Consider the following 19,112-nt stretch of genomic DNA (forward strand, 5'->3'; position numbering starts at 1 on the left):
TCATTCAAAGCTGTGTGCTTTAAGCCATAGAAAGAGACAAGAAGGTGTAGCTGCAGAGATAGACTTTTATTTTGTAGCTATTTCTGATAGACACAGATAGCTACAAAATAAAAGCACAAGATGAGAGAGAAAACGATCATCAACAGTCAGAGGGATCGCCAGAACATTTCAGCTATGAAGCCGTTGTTCTGCACTCACAGGACCTTCAACAGCCCGCTAAGACCAATCCTGAAGAAATCAAAGCCATAACAAAAACACGGCCATGCCGTGTTAGTCACCACTAGGCCTCGTCTGGACCTGCAAACCTGAGGTGTGTTGCTCATGCCTTGGTCTAAGCTTTTCTGAGCCACACTGAAAATGCAGAAAAGGAGGAGGAGGAGGAGGAAATTCAGCCATTCCTACTGGCTGAGAAGTTTTACAGGGTGACTCTGATTGGCTGGAGGAGTGTGAGCAGGGACTCCCTCTCAGTCTTTGTCTGAGATTAAAAACACAAACAGTTCAGTCAGGCCTCACTGATCCAGTTAGTCCCAACAGTGTGCTGTTCTGCAGCAGAGAGCAGCTGTGATTAGGGACAATGCAGCTGTGGTTGGAACAGTCAACACTGCAAGTGCCTGCAAAATTTAACACAGCAGTGTGAATTCCCCACTCAGCAGACTGTAAAACTGGAAGATTAGAAATTTTGCAGGAAAAAACAAACAAAAAACAACCCAGTTTCCCCCCTTGCGTGTTGGAACAAAATCAAGAGGTGAAGAAACCTGCTCAGTTTATGTTGCAGAGGGTGGAGAAGCAGAGCTGGCAACCACGCAGATCAGGAGGGAAGAGTGGGGGGAATACGCTGAATGGAAAAGTAAAAGCAGGAGTTTACAGCTGAAGAGGAGAAAGGTCAGTTTTAATCTTGCTGAGTGTAGAGAAGAGAGAAATGTAAAAGCAGAGGACAAAGAAAGGAGGGCTGATGAAGGTGTGGACGGTTAAATTGCAGTGAGCTGTGGAGAGAAGAGCAGAGTGGCAGCAGAACCGACTGTGGGCGGAGAGTGAGGAAGTGCGGTCAACGGGAGAGGAATTTAAAGTCTCATTGTTCTGGAAGAGCGGCGGCAGACGGAGTCGAGGAGCCAAGGAGACAGCTCACCGACGGACGTTGGACTACATGGACGTGAACTCAGCCATGGAGAAGGTAAAAACATCTGCATCAGTACAGATTGTTGCTCACAGATATTTCCAGATGTGGAGGTCAGTGGGTCAGAGGGTCACTTACTGGTGTGGCACATCACATCAGTGTAAGGTCAGAAGGAACTCTGTGATGTGCCTAAGTGAGCTTTCCTGACATTTAGAGGTTTGAAATCTCTGTCAGCTATGAGTGTGGATGTTTTACATTCAAGCCTCAGAAGAATCTCACATTTCTTCAACATTCATTCATCAGTGTTCAAGATCACGAATTTCTGTCTGAGAGAGGTTTTATTTTATTTAGCTATACAGAAAATCAAGTGTCATCTGAGTTGTATGATGTTCATTTAAAGGTAACCTATCCTGCTTTTCTTTCTTTCCTGTGATTATATGCAGTTGCAGTGGTGTATGCTCACATTAAACACAAAGTTTCACATAATGAGGTCAGTGTGCGTGTGAGTAATTCCTGTGAGCAAAAGCCGAGACTTCAGACTGTTTCATTCTAGACTTGGATCTGTATGACATCAGATAAAGACAGGTGTCCTTAATATGGTCATCTCAGGTATACCTGAGGAGCAACCAATCAGAAGAAAGTTGCTTTAAAATAGGGATGTCAAACATGAGGCCCAGGGGCCAAAATCCAGTCAGGAAACATTCCAATTCAGCACATCTTTGGAAAATATAACAGAGGACATAGACTTAGTCTTTTAACTGTATTTTCATACGTTTTACAGCTTTTCCTGCTGATAAAGACCTCCTCCTCTGCCATTCATACTACACCAAGAGTAATTAAGCAATTGATTTTTAAGACGTTTCTTATAATTACAGGACAGTCTGAGCTACCAGAGCTTTCTCTGTAATTTTACACATTTATTTCTTACAATTTACTGCAATTAAATTCTGGCAGATTTCTTTCATTTAATACAGCAGTGTTTCTTTATCATGCAGAAAAACAGAGAAATGAGTTTGATGGTTTAAAAGGAGATGGACAGGTAATGAATAAGAGAGAATAAGATAGTGTGATATAAATAAGGATTATTCTGAGCTCTGTGTCATGCAAAGTGACTCTTGTAGAAGCTGAAAACATTTTAATAATAGTAATCATAGTAATAATAGTAATTGTGATAATAGTAAGCTGGAAAACAGCATTAGTGAATCTAACACAACCACACTGCACTCAGTTTTGTAATGCTGAACTCAGTGATGGCACCCTCTAACTTTAAATGAATAATGGGCCACGTACACACTTTGAGCTTACACACACTTAACACACTTTACAGCAATTTGATTTCTGATTTCAGATTACATTATTACATCCGACGTCCTTATCTGACCCAATGAGGAAGAACCTCCAAACAAATAAAAACAGAAGTCCAGCTTGAGTCGAGCTTTCTGCAAGCTTTAGTCACTGTGATCAGTTCTGGTCATGTTTATAAGTGCTGTAGGCTAAAGTCAGTTTGGACACATCTCTCTGCAGTCTGAGTCTAACAGCTGGAGGTTTCTATTTCAGTCAGCGAAGGTAATCCATGACCACGAGGTCCTGATCTGCCTGCTGGGTCTGTGCTGGCGGCACTTTGTTTCCCACCGATCCCCCCTGTAATTCGGCCTCTGGCTGTTCGTCCAGAGGTCACATCAGTCCGAGGATGATAACCTGACAGATCAGCGTCACCTGTTTGTGGTGTGAGCCCTGTCTTTATACCCCCGAGCTGGAAAAACCGCCATCACCAGCATTGAAATAACCTGCAGTGTGCCCCCATACATGCACCCCTCTCGTTATTCTTTTGTTACATGTTGTTAACCCCCCACCCCCAAAAAAGCTTCATATTATGAATATTGAGGTTACAAAGAAAAAGAAAGGTTGCCATAAAATGATCTCTTTTGTTGCAGTAAAAGTTTAAAAATAAAAATGATGAATCCACAATCTCATGAGACTGAAAGAAGGAAATGTTGCAAAACTATAAACTAAATAATACAAATCCCCAAAACACAGTCACCAACAGCAACCGATTTAAATATGTATACTACAGGTAAAAATAAAAGTTCCCTGTGGTCTCCACCATCCTATCCAGCCTTTTCCTCCTTCAGGCCACTGTTTACTCTTTTAAATAGTAACCGGAGACTGTGACACAGCTGGAAACAGCAGCTCACTCGTGGCATTTTTGTCCAATTTTGTCTTAAATGGAGAGCAGCAGGAAATGCAGAGGATGCCGTGTGCCAAAGCTCTGATTCAAAGTCAAGATGCTGCCCCTCTGTGACCTCCAGCCTCTTATCTCACAGCATTTCCTGTAGTTTCCACTTCACATAACCGACATGTTTGACATTACTCGTGAAGCTCAGCCAAGTGTACCCACCTACAACATACCCGCCTTATCTGACTCCTAAATATAGAACGGCCACACGTTTTCCTCAGAAAAAGGAAGCTTTCTCCTCAGCTTATAAGTGTTCAGTATTTTTTGTTGTCATGAACAGAGGTAAGAATTTTGGCTGCAGTTTAGCATCCTAACTTAAAGCTGCCAAAATATGTAGTCAGTATGACTGGTGTCCAAACTAACTGGAGACAAAGGTTAGTATGCTGCATATATGCATGCTTATATGCATATATGTATGCTTATATGCATATAAGTAAATAAAGACAATTCATAACATGTTCAATAAGCCGGTAATTTAAGGGTTCATGTTAGCTCAAACAAAACAGTTTTGTCTGGTTGCTACAGCTTCCTCCTGTCATCAGCTGTAATAATTGTGAATGTTAGAAGTTGTCTGGGTCTGTGTTAACTCTATAATGGATCAGGACTTTTATTATTAGATTCAAATTTGCACTTTGATCCCTTTGCCCTGCAGCAGAGTGAGGTTTGTTAAAAATAAACTTATTCTAATTACTGTACTGTTTGTTTTGCCGATAAAGACTGTGCTTGTATGTGTTGTGTGTTGTGTTGAGATAGATTTGTTGGTCTGTCTTGTTCTAAGGCACATGAGATTGTTGAAGTGTGTCGTGGCGCCTGATTTTGTTCCCTGCAGCTTTTGGATTTTTGTTTATTATGTTTATTTTCGTTTATCTTTTCGCTGCTGTTCTATTGAAGTTTTTGATGATTTGACCAGTTGAGTTTGAGATTTCCTGTTTTGATTCTTTTATTATTTCAAGTATAGTGTGAATCTTAGTTCCCGTGATACTGGATCTCACTTGGTGTTGTTTTTATGATGATCTTCGGTTTTGTATTATCATCGAGTTTCTTGGTGTTTTTACATGAAACGTGAGACATTAGCCTTCAAGTCCTAATGCCAGACATGTTCTCTAAGTGCAGTTAACAATCTTGAAATTGAATATGGTTCTCCAAGACCTAACAAAACAGCAAATAAAAGCTGAAAAGTAACAATAGATAATGAAAAGAAGAAAGCTTTCTACTACTCACGAGCAGGTATATTCATAGAAACTACTCTCAGTGGATGTGCTGAGAAGCTTCAGTCACTGTGATAAAACAGTGTTGAATACTGTGCACAGTTCACACATCACTCATCATATTCTGCACAGAAGGACAAACAGAAGTGAGACGAGAAACATGCTTCGAATGTAAAGTGTGTGACTTCTCGTGTTTCATACACTTCAGTTTTTATTTACATCATATTTTTTTACATGTTTCTATGATGTAGTGAAAAAAATCATAAGCATTCCACAAGACAAATGTATGCAAAGAGTCTGTATTTTTAAATTCTGATTGATGGCCACCCATTCCTGTCTTACTGGTGCTCCAAGCTGTTCCCAGTTTGTGGGCTTTTGCTTGTCTAGCTGCTTCTTAAAGACTAACAAAACTAAAAACATCCCAAAGACTAAAGTTTTCCAAAGATCCAGGTGCAATCTGAGGGCAAAAGGTGGCTCGGAGATGATCAAATTAACATTTTGCATCTATGGCAAGGAAACTCCCCAAATCCGATCATATACGGTCAATTGTTCCAAAGCACGTGGAGAAAATATCTTAAAAATAAGTTAATAGTCATAAAAAGGCATTTCTGGAAGTACAGAAAAACCTCCATTCAAAAAGAAAAATACTGCATGATCTGCTTGTTTATTTTCTTTTTGAAGGAGCTTTTGAGTAACGTCTGCTCTGACTATGACTCATTAGTAAAAATTCTTCAAACAAACATCTGACAAACTGGCTTTCTACAGGAAGACAGAAATCACACTGCCTTCTTTGGTGAAATTTCCCTTTATTAAAGCTGCGTTCGACTCAAACCTCAAACCTCAGTGAGGTGTTTCACTCTGACCTCCTGGTGACTGATGTTCACTCATTACTCAACAATAAACACAGTGAGCCAGTCAGTGTACTCCAAGGGGATTTAATGAAGTCTTTTTCTTCTTCAGCTGTTTCTATTTCAGCTGTGACCTTTTCAACACGCACCAATCACCAGTCGCTTCACAGTCAAACACACTTAAACACACTCTCCGTCTCTGTCTTTACACCTCGCTGGTGGCATCAGATTCATCACTCTGCCTGAAAAGGAACCCTGTTATTACTAACATGTTTGCCTTCTTTCCTAGAGTTAGATGAACGTTTTAATGCCAAAACTCAGAGCTTCAGAGATTCATGGATGTTCAAAGGTTTTTAAAGACGATAAGTGTCCTTCTACATTTAAACCCAAAGAAACCTCTTTTCTTTTTAATGTCATCATCTTTCACTTTTTAACCCAATTTCATTTTGTTTGGCAAATTCCTTCTTAGCATTCTTTTTGTTGGTTAGAAGACGCCTGTATCCTCACTTAAGCTGTGTGGATGGGAGTAAATCCTTGCTGCAAGGTTAAAAGAAAAGGCTGGAAAACTTGAATGGAGCAGAGGTTTTAGTTTGTATGTCTATATCTTGTTCGAATGTGTGTGTCTCTGCATGTATTCAGCAATGTTACGTGAGCGAATGCCTTTTAGGAGGGATGGGAGAGCTAATGCCTGCTGACAGATGGATAGGTGGACAGTCCAGACAAATAGCAGCAGGTTGTTTCAGCAGCACAGTCATCAGATTTCCTGCCAAAGCCTTTAGAAACAGTCTGCCATCACTCACATGTTGCTCTTTGTTTAGCTGTCAGTAGTGACATAAAAGCTAGCTGTTTGCTATAACAACTAAATGCCTAACAAGCCAGAAAGCCAAAACAGTTTGCTCTTTTAATACTCTGGCAAGCCAGAATAAAATACTTGCATTAGGCAAAGCCCCGGTGCTGTAACTGTATCCTGGACAGCTGAAGGTCACCACGCATAGTCTAAGGTTGGTCAAAGTGGGCTAAATTTGCCAGTTCTCCACCTAAACTTGCACCAAATTCCCAAACCCTCCCAGCTGCATATCCAGAAACACTTCAGCTCCGTTTCTCTGTATTCTCCTGAGAACCGAGTTAGTGAGTTGCCTCTTGTTTACTCACACTATAACAGGTGGTTGTTTTAAGTCATGACAGACGCACAAACTTTGTTCTCTTTTAAATTTCTCCAGAAAACTAATCAAGTAACCTTAACAAGTCCAAAAACAAAGTGTTTTCATTGTAACTAATGCACGCAATGCTAACAGAGTAAACAGGATAAAGAGCAGCAAAGGGGGGAATCTGCTGTGTTTGTCAGGACAGTGACGATGAAGTCACTGGGTGGTACGATGAGATCATCCATCCTGTGTGTGGGTGTGTGTGGTGTTCACTCCCTTTTCTTCCTCCCACACCCACTGAGAAATGTTTGGGGAAAAAAAACAAAACACGTCTTCTGTCTCGCCCAGTGCTTCCTCACACACCATCATCGTACTCATCATCGCCACAGTCAAACTGTCTGGAAATGTTGTCTAATTCCCCGTATCTCGTCTGTCTTCTCTGCGTGACACGAGTCTCTAATGACTTGGACTTTTTGTTTGCATTTCTTTCTTCAGTCAGGACTCACATACTTTCCACATCTAACAGTCCTCATTAGCAGAGGAAGTGGGCTAAACATTACAGAAAAACCTAGTTATGATTATTTTGTCAATCAGGCATTCACTTACATTATTGTAAAAGAAGAAAAAAAAAAGGAGTGAAGAAGAAAATGAAGAATCACATGAGACATGTACTTACAATTGAAAAAAAAATGCCATCAGTAAATTAAAATATTTGTATTTGGAAAACTGACTACCTGCAGAGCTGGTTGAGCTATCTGTGTTTCAAGCCGGTTATACTCAGGGCAAATAACACACAATGGCTGTCAAGTGTTCTCTGACTGTGAGGTGCCCACACTTGAAAAAAAGACCAGACTTTGAATTTCGCTCAACTTTATTGTGACCAGCTAGTTTGATAGCTGGTAGGTAGGTAGCAGCAGGTAAAAAACCTTTCAAAACAAAAATAAAGAACATTTCATTAACCAGTAACCATTCAGATAAATTACATGCATTACACAGAAGACAGATGAAATAACAAAATACACTTCAGTAAAGCCATTTACCATGTGGTTAACTGTGTTAATTTAACTGTGGTTCTTAAATATACAAAATGTGTCTTCTTTGCATTTAACACTTTTTTATAAACAATTGTATTTTAAAGTATACATTTTAGAGTTCACAAATATTTTAATAAAGACTTTAACCAAGGATTTTCTTTTACAAAGAATTATTTTCCTTAAATCAAACCAAACATATTTACACTAGTTTTAAGTAATTTTTTAAACTTAAATGCAGCAACTATTTCCCTAAGCGTAAAACATTTGCAGGACTGAGCTTCTATAGTTCCAAATATATATGCAGCAAATGTGAGCCCAAGAGCCCGTCTTGTTCAAAGTCTTCCTCACAGTGTAAAAGTGGATTGTACTTTGTTTGCTGTCCTCTGAGTATGTCACACATGGGTCAAATGACTGCTGCATGCATTTTAAGGTCTACTAGGCACGCCCACCCTTGATTGCTCTAATGTGGCTCACCTGGCAGGGCGGCGCACACCAGGCCGTGCTTAGTTGTTGATTGCACCCAAGGTCTAATCAGCGGCCATGCACAAGCAGCACCAGCAGCAGCACCGAACAGGTAGTGGGCAGGAGGAGGACGAGAGGAATAACAGCCACACCTACTAGGTCAGCGCGACAATGGCACAATACCAATGCTTTACATTCATTTGTGCAGCTTATTTGTATAGTGATGGCAGCTGTAGAAGTCTTAAAAAGTCTTAATGTGTATAAAGCGAGGCTAATTTCCAAACATAGTACATAGATGAGCATATCTGTTTAAAGTGAGTGTTACATATTAAAGAAAAAACAAGGACCTACTGTTATTCAGACAAGTAAACTATTAAAAGTGACTAATAACCAAAATTTGTTCAGCACAAGCTGGAAGATTTTTATTGACTTCTAGTCGTGGTTGAAAAATAGTTCCCCTCGATGTCATTTAGTGTCCGTTAGACTTTAGTGGGAGAAAACTCGTTCATCCATCCTTCCATTTAATTTGTAAACCCTTTTATAGATTGAGTAATCCATCCATCTGTTCTCTTCTGCCTAATGATTTTCCCAAAAACTTAAGCCTGTTGAAAATTTGTAGATTATGCTTTTAAAGCCAGGTCCATGCCAAGAAACCAACATATTTAAATGAACTCTGAATACGGTTATTCCAGGTAAAGTGGTCAACCATAGTTATATTTGATATTTGAGTCTATGTACATACTTTTGACTCAATTGAGATTAGAAAAAAATCAAAATTAACTTCAAACATGTGCATTCAGTTATTTTTTGTCTTCTTTTTAAGTTATTAAAGGTGTGTGCTGTACAGTCATTCCAGCCTAGAGAAAGAACAGTTCAAAGAAATCATTAAATGTGCATAATTACCATGACATCCATGTCCATGATGAGTATATTTAAATCACAGATATACCTCACGAGATCGTAATGCTATGCTTTGACTAGAAGTGCAGCCTTAATTGTGCAGCCCTTTATCTGTTGTGATGTGTTGTGCTCTCTTTAGATGTCTATAAAGCAGACTGCAGGAGGTGCAGGAGGAGGAGGACGTGCAGCAATCTGTCTCATATGTAAGGAGAGCTGCTCTGGTTTTCAGCCACATACTTGGAGGTACAGTTCCCCCCCTTTTTTAATTCATTTTTTTCCTGTACAGGAAATGTAAAATTTTAGTGGTCTCACCACTGCTCCCTCACTACTTACACATTCATTCCTTTTGAAGAAAAATATTAAATATGTTTGTGACTGAACACCAGATGGGTGTAGGCTGTCAAACCACATGCCCAGACTCCCAAGTTTTCAGACTACATGGAAGAAATAACCAGGCAAGCTGGAAAAACACAAGTTAAATGTTCTTGTCTTGCATTCAAACGGCTTTTATTTGAGCAAGCCAAAGAGAGTAATATTTGGTCAAAAAACAAAACAAAAACGTAAAATGACAAGAACGGATTTAAATCGTCGCTTATCCTTTTTGGTGTTTCTTCTATCCAGAAAAGCCTGCACAGTGTGTGGCTGCAGCACGGTCGACCACGCTCCTGGAAATGACCTTGAAGACGACCAGCGAATAGGACGCCTGCTCGCAGACTCGCCCTGCTCCCATTTGACAGCGAAGATTAAAGGAGGTGGTGGCCTTCGCATGTACAAGAGAAACCGAATGATTGTCACCAATCCGGTGGTGTCACGCAAAGACCCGACCTTCAACACCACCACATATGACTGGGCTCCTGCCGGCCTCAACCAGAAACTGGTAGGATTCACTGTGGAGTGCAGGAGACTGCTGCTGATTCTCTTTTTCTTTCATTCTTTCTTTTAAAAATATAGTGGATGGATTTTGGACACCACAGGATATTTTTCAGATAGATGCATTAAAATAACCTAACAGGACCACAAACACTGTAAAGAGCTCCATTTTAGCGATATTATTTAGCTCAGCTGTTGCATACAGCTATTGCTTCCAGCTACCTGTTCAAGCATAGCTCTGGAATAAATGGACAATGCAAATAGCCAAAGAAATACCCCATCAAACAGCTGTAGTAGTAATATGAAAAAATCTGAAACTGGGAATGAGGAAACGGAGACATGGAAACACCACAGATGAAATGTAGGGGATGAAGAACGGGAAGACGTACAGATGAACCAGCAAAGAACAAGGAAGACGCAGAGCTTAAATACACAAGTAGGACAATGAGAGGATCGGGAACACAGCTGGGACGAATCTGACATAACAGGACACAGAGAAGCAAAACTCATAATAATAATGTGTATGTCCCCATAGGGACTAATTACTCCTATGGGCTGCCCCATTCACCCAGTGGGCAGACACGAGCGCCTAGGGAGCAGTGTGTAGGGACGGTACCTTGTTCAGGGGTACTTCAGGGTAGGCGTTCAGTGGATTTGAGTCCCCGACCTTCTAATCATGGGGCAACCACTTTACCTACTGAGCCATCCATGCCACTCAATACACTGAACGGGATTATCACAATAAAACAGGAAGCACAAGACATTCATGGTGATGCAGACTAGATACTGAGACATGGAAACACGAGGCAAGGTGCAGAAACAGAACAGAACCCTAGAAACCAGGAACAATGGATATAATACGACAGAAAACCATAATTCAAAGAGTAAAACTTAAATTAAAAACACAAACACTGGGTCACCAATCCAGGACCCTGAAAACTCAAGAAAAATTCATGCATGAAATTACATTTTGTTTTCATCATCAAGTTAACAACTCAAACTTCTTCCTTTATTTATTCACTCAGGACACTTTAGTTCAGATTTACCTCAGTTGGTGCTGCTCTTCCTGTATGAAGAATATGAACTGTCCCATTAAAACCAGACTCAAGTATGTTTCAGGCTTCCCAGCCTATAATTATGGAGATGACAGACGTTACTGCGGTTGAACTTGTAGAGGCAGATCCAAATCCAACTGGGGGACTGTTTTCCAGATGTGCCTCTAAAAACCTTGAACATCTCATTTGGTTCATCCCTCACTTTTTGTTTGTTTGCGTTTTCCAACCCACTACCACACTTTTAGTCACTGCTTCACTCTGGTGAAGTAATCTGACAAACCACAGATATGTCAGTGACGACATCGGGAGAGTCCGATGACGGCTTAAAATGTGTTAGATAAGCTCAGGTTTCAGCAGCGGGAAAAGATCGAGAGATTGAATTTGTGAAAACTGCATCATCTGTTGAAGGCCATGCAGTACATGGAGCTCCTCCCAGAGAGTCAGAGGCCAGTCTCAGGGACTGTTGGAGCGTTGGAGCGACGCAGGCAGCTCCTCATCCAGCTCCCCGCCTACGATCAGGACCCCATGAAGTGTCAGAGCCTGGCCAGTGAGGAGGAGGTAAATTACTCTGCCGTGACCAGTTCAACACACATGATTATCAATAACCTGAGCAGTATGTAATCATTCCACCTATAATCAAAAGATTAAAAGTTGGCTAATCACTTTCATGATGGAGTCATTCTTCCTGCAGATTTCCTCCATGCTGCTGTTTGTGAAGCAGTACAAACAGGAAGTGCTGGGAGTAGGAGAGGTGGCCTTACCCGGTGAGGGTGAAGCTTTGAGGGAAGCAGTCATTCAGAGGACAGCAAAGGAGGTGAAGGAACACAGCAGCAGCAATAAGAAGGATGCTCCTCAGCATCAGGATCACGGTTCATCTAACAGCAGTGTCGCCTCCCCAACAAATGGGACAGAATACAACAACAAGACTGAATATGTAAGTGGGTGTATGACCCTGGATGCTTTAATCACCAGCTGTTACCAGCTGCAGATCTGTCAATACGAAGGAAAAGAGAGAAAGCTTCGATTAATGATTAGGGGTTTTTTTTTGTTTCATGATACAACCTTTATATTGTACATAAGAAATCGAATTCGCATCAAACCAATCAAATACAGTCACAACAACAGTAAGAGCAGAAAGTGTTACTGAGCTCACAGACAGATTCTGCACAACAGCCTGCTGAAGTCTCCTTATCCAACTTCTCAGGTCTTATTTCACGATCAGTACCGCTAACATGCTGTCTGCTCATGACATGTAGGGCAAGTTTGTTTGCTTTGTTTCAGTGTGGTGTAACAACAGCACAGGGGCATCACACCCCCTTTCAATCAAACACTAACTTCACCGTGTTCCTCCAGCCAGCTCTTCTTTCTTGTAACAACAAAAAACTGCAAAATTGGATGACTAAACGTGGTTTTAGTTCGACTTGAAACACTTAATGTTGCCAACGCTGCCCAGTTATGCCTATTTTTGGGACTCTTTGGTCGACTATTGCTCCCTTTATTTCACTAAAGAAAGATTTGTAGTCTTGTTTGCAATACTGGTCCTAATTAAAACCTGTTTCTGTGTTTCTACTGAAAATATTTCTATTTTTCTATCAAATTTCAGTGAGAACAGAACAGCATGCTTGTTTTTTACTTTCACGTGTTGCAACGGCAAAATCGTGCCAAAGTCGCATCTACCATGTGTGCTCAAAGAACTGAGATCAGATGTATATTTACTTGTTCTACCTGTGGAAGTCATGTGATTGGTTGATTAGTGAGGTGGAGATTTATGTCATCTTTTAAACTGATCGGGATCCAGAAATCCTTCTAGATTCCCTGTGGAGGGAATTTTCTGTTTTGATTTAAACCAAAGTTCTTGTGGATCAGGAGACTCTACATTTGTTTCACTAATTTCGTACTTGACCTCTCACACAGTTTTCTGTCCTCTAGCATTGCACCGGCTGCCAAGGTGAAGTTACCAAGGACAGTCCTGCAGTATATGCAGAGCGTGCAGGTTACCACGCTGCCCTGTGGCATCCCAAGTGCTTTGTATGTTCAGAGTGCGGCCAGATGTTGGCTGACCTGGTCTACTTCTGGTCCAATCAGAAGCTGTTCTGCGGACGACACTATTGTCAGACACAGTGGCCACGGTGCTCGGGCTGCGACGAGGTGAGGCTTCACTCCCTGTAGTTATTGCTGATCAGTAAGTGTTGGTGATCTGTTTGCAGTCTGAACTTCATGAAATCAGAAAATCTGAAACAAAACAATACCATATACTACTATTAAGTCATCACATAGCAATAATTTAGTTTATCACGCACTGTAAATAAGGTGTTCACGTGAGAGGAACTACCATAAAATACTAACTGCTGTCACATTTAAACCTCTTTAACTTTGATTTTTGCTTGAGCATATACTTTATAATCCCTCTTTCTGACTCTGAGAATGAACCAAATTTACAAAATGACTTTATTTTTTTATTCAGTATGACCTAAAGTGAGTTACTGAGCCCACTAGCACATTAGAAGGACTTTCACAGAGGTCAGGACAAAGGCTGTTTTCCTCACAGGTTTCTATCGTACGAGAAGTCTTTTTACAAACACCCCCTGGTGGCCATTACACAGAATGCAAGCTCCACATTGGCTTTTTCGCTAAGTCCATCTTTTATTATGCCTTTGCATTTGAGTATGAAAAGACAGCTCTATGTGGCAGTGTCATCCATCCACAACCACTGCAAACACTTTCCTGATGGACTGAAGTGCTACTTTAAACTATCATAAAACGTGCATGATATTAATTTAGTAAAGTATGCCGGGCCATTTGTTTAAAATGGTGATGATAAGGAGAATAAAGTAAGACAGGCTTGAGTGCCAGCCTCCCTTGTGACCTGCTAGATGCTAATGCGTGAGTCTGCAGCATCTTTTGGGGGGGTTTCAGTCATGTCATCCGTTTCAAAAAGGTTAGATGTCAACAGTCACAACAGAAGCCTAGACTTTAAAAACAATGGGTGATGTCATAGTTTCAAAATGCATCTTTTTTCAAACAGTCTGTATACAGTTGTTTTGTTATTAATAAAAATATGTTTTAGCTCCTTTTTTATTACATTTATTACAAATTATTTAAATGGTAAATAACAATAAAAGGCCCTGTTATAGATTATAGTAGATAATAATACAATGCTTTAAAGTATTTTCGTATATACATAGCTTATTCATTCATATGTGGATTTAATAATGAGCTAAAAGTTTTAAACCCAGTGAAATGAGAAATGAGTCTACCAACTCTATGCAACGCCACAGATATAATTTATTTTATCAGAACAATATTTTTGTTTTTATTTTTTGTGTCCTCTCTCACATCATCCCCATCCCCCCTCCTGTTCCGTTTCTCCAGCTGATTTTCTGCCAGTCTTTTCTCACAGCGAAGGACGGACAAGCATGGCATCCTCATCATTATTGCTGCTGGAAATGCGGGCAAACCCTGGATACGCCCTGTCAGCACTGAGTCACTACAAAATGTGGTGTTCAATTTTAAGTTTAAAAAAATAAATAAATCAACAAATCTAAAAACGAATCAATAAAATTAGTGCATCTGTTTTTATATATAAAAAAAATGGTATAGTTTAAATACGCACTGGGGCTAAAAGTCTTTAAGTCATATGTTCACTTGATAGTTTAGCAAATCTTCTTTCCTACAAAAACACAGCAGCAGATTTATTATAGTTTGAAATATTTCAGGTGATATTGATGTGAACTGACTTATTCAGATTACTGGTATTCCAAAATTTTAAGGAGTTGTTTGGTTTATACAAAAGTGCTTTAAGTACTTCAGCAAACATTTTGTTGATGTATTGGCACTTATAGCACTGACAGTAACAGGAAACAGATGTTCTGCATTTAGCCTGCAACTTCTTACAAAAACCCAGAGCTGAATTTCAGCTAAAAAATGAAGGAACTACCCAGTAACTGAAGAATGTTGAAGTTAACATGAGTAAGTAAATAACTAAATAAAATGCCATCTTGTCCTGTTTGAGAAAATTTGTATTCTCACTCATTTTCATGAGAGACTTGTTGGTGTGTTTTTTGCAGATTTGAGTCATGTGTCTTTAGTTAAACTTCATCTGGTGAGGTCAGTAATTATTTTAAATTGTCTCAAGAAATCATGGATGTTGATTCCTCTGGATTTTTTTTTTTCTTAGCACAAACTGTTCTCCTCTCGGTGAAATAATCATAATTTCAAAATATGTGCTTGTGTTGAAAAATATTTTTTGTTTTTGTGTTGTTGTCCTTGTAATTCAGCCGGGGTAAGACTGCTGCAGTCATCAAACTATTGGAGCATTAAAACAGGGTCAAGGGGCAGAACAGTGTGTGAAGCAGCCCTACTCGACACTGTTGTAGTTTGTTTTTTGAAGGGTTACACTGAAAAATTATTTTGTTATGAAGTCATTTCTGCCTGTGATCGAACCCCTTAAAGTTTTATTTTCTCAGAAAAAATGAGTCTGCACCTTTGTGCAAAAAGGATATTTGTTTTTCATACGAAGTAACTAGGAACTGGGTTTTTTTGTTTTTTTTTTTTTTTTTTTTTTTTTTTTTTTTTTTTTTAAATATATTCTACTTTAACAGTCAGCTTTAAATGTGTTGATGCATGCTCAATCAGCCAGGTAAATAAATCTCAGAAGGTTGTTTCTGTTCATCTGGATGTAGCGTTTTCAGTTGGAGAAACTGAAAACGCACTTAGAAGAAGTCACTTGGATGAGTGACAAAATGTTTCTCCCACTGAAGTCCAGATGAACAGAATCAGCCTTTCGGGAGTCAGCTTAAACTTCCTAAACTGACAGTAATTTATAGAAAACTTGGCAGTTGAATGAAGAGAAAAAAAAAAAAAAAAAAAAAAAGATCAGTTGAAATAATTTGATTTTAATTTTATCTTAATACCAAATTAACAAAGGGTTATCTAACTTATCTAACTAGGTCAAGTTTTAACTTTACCTGTTAGTTTTGGACTGAAGCCTTGTAAAAACTGGACAGGCATAAGGCTGGAAAGAGGTAGCACTGATTAATACAATAAAATGTAAAAAATAAAAAAAATAAAAAATCTACAGCAGATTTTAGTTATAAGTTTTTCATAATCACGATTTTAGTATTGATTTAAATATCTGCTAATACTATATATGTAATGTTTTTGTTATTTTTATTCTTTCTCCATGTTGTGTTAAATGTGTTTGATTTCAAGAAACTGCAGACTCAATAATCATTTAACCTCTTATAAATTTAAGTTTTTGCTGCTGCTAAATGCTGCTTTATGCTGTTCCTGATAATTAGTCCCTCTTTTTTCGTATAGATTTTGAAAGCTTCATAAATGTAAACATTTTTTGTGACAATTTTAGTTTAAACTGAGAGGACACTACTGGAGGTCAATAAAGCTGCAAAGTTAGTTGGCCGTGTGTTAAATTCTGCAACTGCATTTTAAGTCCATTCAAGGTTAAAAACAATGAGCGGGAAATAGGATTTTGTGACATTAAAGTCAGAAATATATCAGAAAAATCTCTCTGACATACAATGACATACAGTAGTTTACAGATAAAACCCAAATCCTAAATTTCTCTTCTTTGGGATTTGTTTTTCTCTTTTCATGTAGGCTACAACCAGCTAGCAGAGTAGCACTAGCTAACATTTTGCCTTTATGTATTTTATCATTTAACTGCTAGCAGTATTGCTTGAGTTGATGTAGCATATAAATAATAGACAGTACTGTCAATACTAAATACCAATTCCTCTCACTGATTCTAGTAGTAGTAGTAGTAGTAGTAGTAGTAGTAGTAGTAGTAGTAGTAGTAGTAGTAGTAGCTAATGTGTTTAGCTTAGCATGGTGCAAAAACTGGAAGCTGAGGGAAGCCGTTGGCCCAACTCAGTTAGTCATTACACCTCTGAATTTTGCAGAAAAATAAGATGTTAATCTTTCTCTGGATAAATGAGCAACAAAGATTTATATATAAAAAAAATTATGCTTTATCGAGTAAATAAAGTTATAAAGATATGATGAAAAAGTGAAAGCCCACTATGTTTAATGCTATTTTCAGTTAAATAAAATAAATGAATAAGTGTCCTGTTGTGTATTGTGGTTATTAAATTTCAAAAGCAGTATGCTTCTTCCTAGCAGTTGGATTTAAAAAATGAAGCATATTCTATCACTCCCCTGAACAACAATGGGATGACCTTCTGACCGTTGGACTTAAACATTTGGTTTTTATGGTGCACCCATGGTGTTTAATTCTGGTTGAGTAACACGAAATAAAACAGGCTGGGAGTATGAGCTTGATGCTCAAGCAAACCTGATTTCAGTTAAGTGGACTAAAACAACTCAACAGGCTGGTCCAAACCGGTTTCACCTGAGAAATATGGAACACTTTGTCAGCCTTCATGTTGCGAGGAATGGTTAATAGGACAGATACTGGGTTATGAATGGATTGGATTTCAAAGGGGCCAAGGAACCAGGGAGTTAGTTTCTTAGACTCAGTTCTCAAAGGAATTTACCTGGAGGAGAGCCAAACTTTTTGTCTGCTTTGGTAGGCCGCCGCCGACACACAACGGCGATCGTCCAGCCACTTATTTAACTCCATGGTCTCGAGGAGAGCTGCCCTTGCGGTCCGCTACAACCAGCAGGAGTGACGTACATGGTACTGAATGGAAGGCACAGCCAACTAACCCTCCATGATGGAAAGGAGAGGGATACGCTAAGGATGCTTCAAAAGCTAAAACTGCAGTGGGTGACGATGTGCTGGAGTTATGGCTGTATTTGACCCATGCCAGCTGATCACTTCACATGGACTAGTTAGAGAAGGCAACACAACGAAGGACGGCTTCCAGCTCCTGATTTGCCCTCTCCACTTGGCTGTTAGTCTGGGGGTGGAAATCAGAGGACAAACTGATTTGGCCCCCCAGTTCAGAACAAAACTCCTTCCACAACTGGAAAGTGAATTGTAGACCCCTGTCCGAGACGATGTCCTGAGGAACACCATGCAGTCGGAAAAGATGTTGGGTGAGTTGTTTGGCGGTTCCCAAGGCAGTAGGCAATCCAGGCAATGCCACAAAATGGGCGGCCTTGGAAAACCAGTCGATTATAGTGAGGATGGTGGTGTTACCAACATGACTTTTAGTTCCGTTACCACCTGGAGGAGTAGGCCTACACTCTACTCTTTGGTGATGTGTTGTAACATCTTTCCATGGCGTTCCACTAAGTTCACCTGTAGCGATATCTCATGGGCTCGAGGTCCATCACTGGCTCGATAGTTCTGTCAGGTTTTAGGTAAGGAGGAGACCCAAACACAGGACACAGCAATCTCCAAACTCCAATTCCAAACTGTGGCTCCACTCCCGTGAAACACACTCCACTCCCAATTCCTAGTAAAGGCAAACACAACGAGTTAGTTAGGCAATCCTTTCCAAAGCAAGATTTTTCAACAATAATCCACTGACGAGGTAAACTCAACAATCCCACGTTACTGGTAACGCGTTACTGTAATCTGATTACTTTTTTCAAGTAACAAGTAAAGTAATGGATTACTATTGCAAAAACGGTAATTAGATTACCGTTACTTTACCGTTACATTACCGCATCTTTCTTGCCCAGGACACTGTTGTAAATAGATTTTTTTTTTCTCAGGAGTCTTTTTCCCCCTGGCTGAATAAAGGTTAGATGCATGTTTACACAGATAATTTGTTAAAAGCATCTTATTCTTCACTGACTGGCAGTGACCGCTTGTTACAACAGCAAATATTTAATATTCTTCATTGTACTAAAACTATATTTTAATCTATGACACACAGACATTGATTAATTATCAAAAATTAAACATAACAAATGAAAATTTCACAAGAACAAATCAGGTAGTTTTCTCAAATAAACCAGCTGCAGGCAGAAAAATTAGAATCACTGAGGATTACAAAACTCCACTAATATGTGTGTGTGTGTCTGTGTGTCTGTGTGTGTGCTGACCTACTACCTGCAGGAATGTGAGGTATTCCTGTGGTTTCTGGACTGACGTTCTCGGGCAGTTACATCACCCAGCTGACCGTCTGACAGCTGCTTCCTGAACCATGAAAGAAAAAACAGATTGGGATATTTTTAGCCCCAAAGTGAGACAATTTATTTGATCTGCAGAGTTTTATGGCCTTTAATAGTGTGCATTGTAAGCAGGGAGAAAAGCTCATCTTTGTGTAATATCAGCCTCTGATTACACAGATTATACAACATGATTATCC

General features: G+C 39.5%; 1 protein-coding gene across 3 annotated transcripts; it reads left to right on the top strand.

Annotated features, from left to right (window-relative positions):
- Nucleotides 1-556: 556 nt before the first annotated feature.
- lmcd1 (LIM and cysteine-rich domains 1) lies at nt 557-16,330 on the top strand. 3 transcript variants are annotated; one of them, XM_040004340.1, is made up of 8 exons: nt 557-882; nt 980-1,171; nt 9,087-9,190; nt 9,569-9,824; nt 11,281-11,430; nt 11,564-11,806; nt 12,802-13,020; nt 14,245-16,330. In XM_040004340.1, exons 2-8 carry the CDS (start codon nt 1,145-1,147, stop codon nt 14,353-14,355), a joined length of 1,110 nt encoding a protein of 369 aa, XP_039860274.1. In that variant the 5' UTR covers nt 557-882; nt 980-1,144; the 3' UTR covers nt 14,356-16,330. The 3 variants fall into 3 exon arrangements, with proteins under 3 accessions (XP_039860274.1, XP_039860279.1, XP_039860284.1); XM_040004345.1 differs by lacking the exons at nt 557-882; nt 980-1,171 and adding an exon at nt 8,095-8,206; XM_040004350.1 differs by lacking the exons at nt 557-882; nt 980-1,171 and adding an exon at nt 9,334-9,402 and having other exon boundaries at nt 9,092-9,190.
- Nucleotides 16,331-19,112: the final 2,782 nt, after the last annotated feature.

The sequence above is a fragment of the Simochromis diagramma genome, unplaced genomic scaffold (assembly GCF_900408965.1).
Source record: "Simochromis diagramma unplaced genomic scaffold, fSimDia1.1 OVJJ01000320.1, whole genome shotgun sequence".
NCBI lineage: Eukaryota > Metazoa > Chordata > Actinopteri > Cichliformes > Cichlidae > Simochromis > Simochromis diagramma.

Coding starts and splice junctions, on each gene's coding strand:
- lmcd1 (XM_040004340.1), top strand. CDS start 1,145: ATGGACGTGAACTCAGCCATGGAGAAG. Junction 1,172..9,086: donor TGAACTCAGCCATGGAGAAG/GTAAAAACATCT, acceptor TGCTCTCTTTAG/ATGTCTATAAAGCAGACTGC. Junction 9,825..11,280: donor CCGGCCTCAACCAGAAACTG/GTAGGATTCACT, acceptor CATCTGTTGAAG/GCCATGCAGTACATGGAGCT.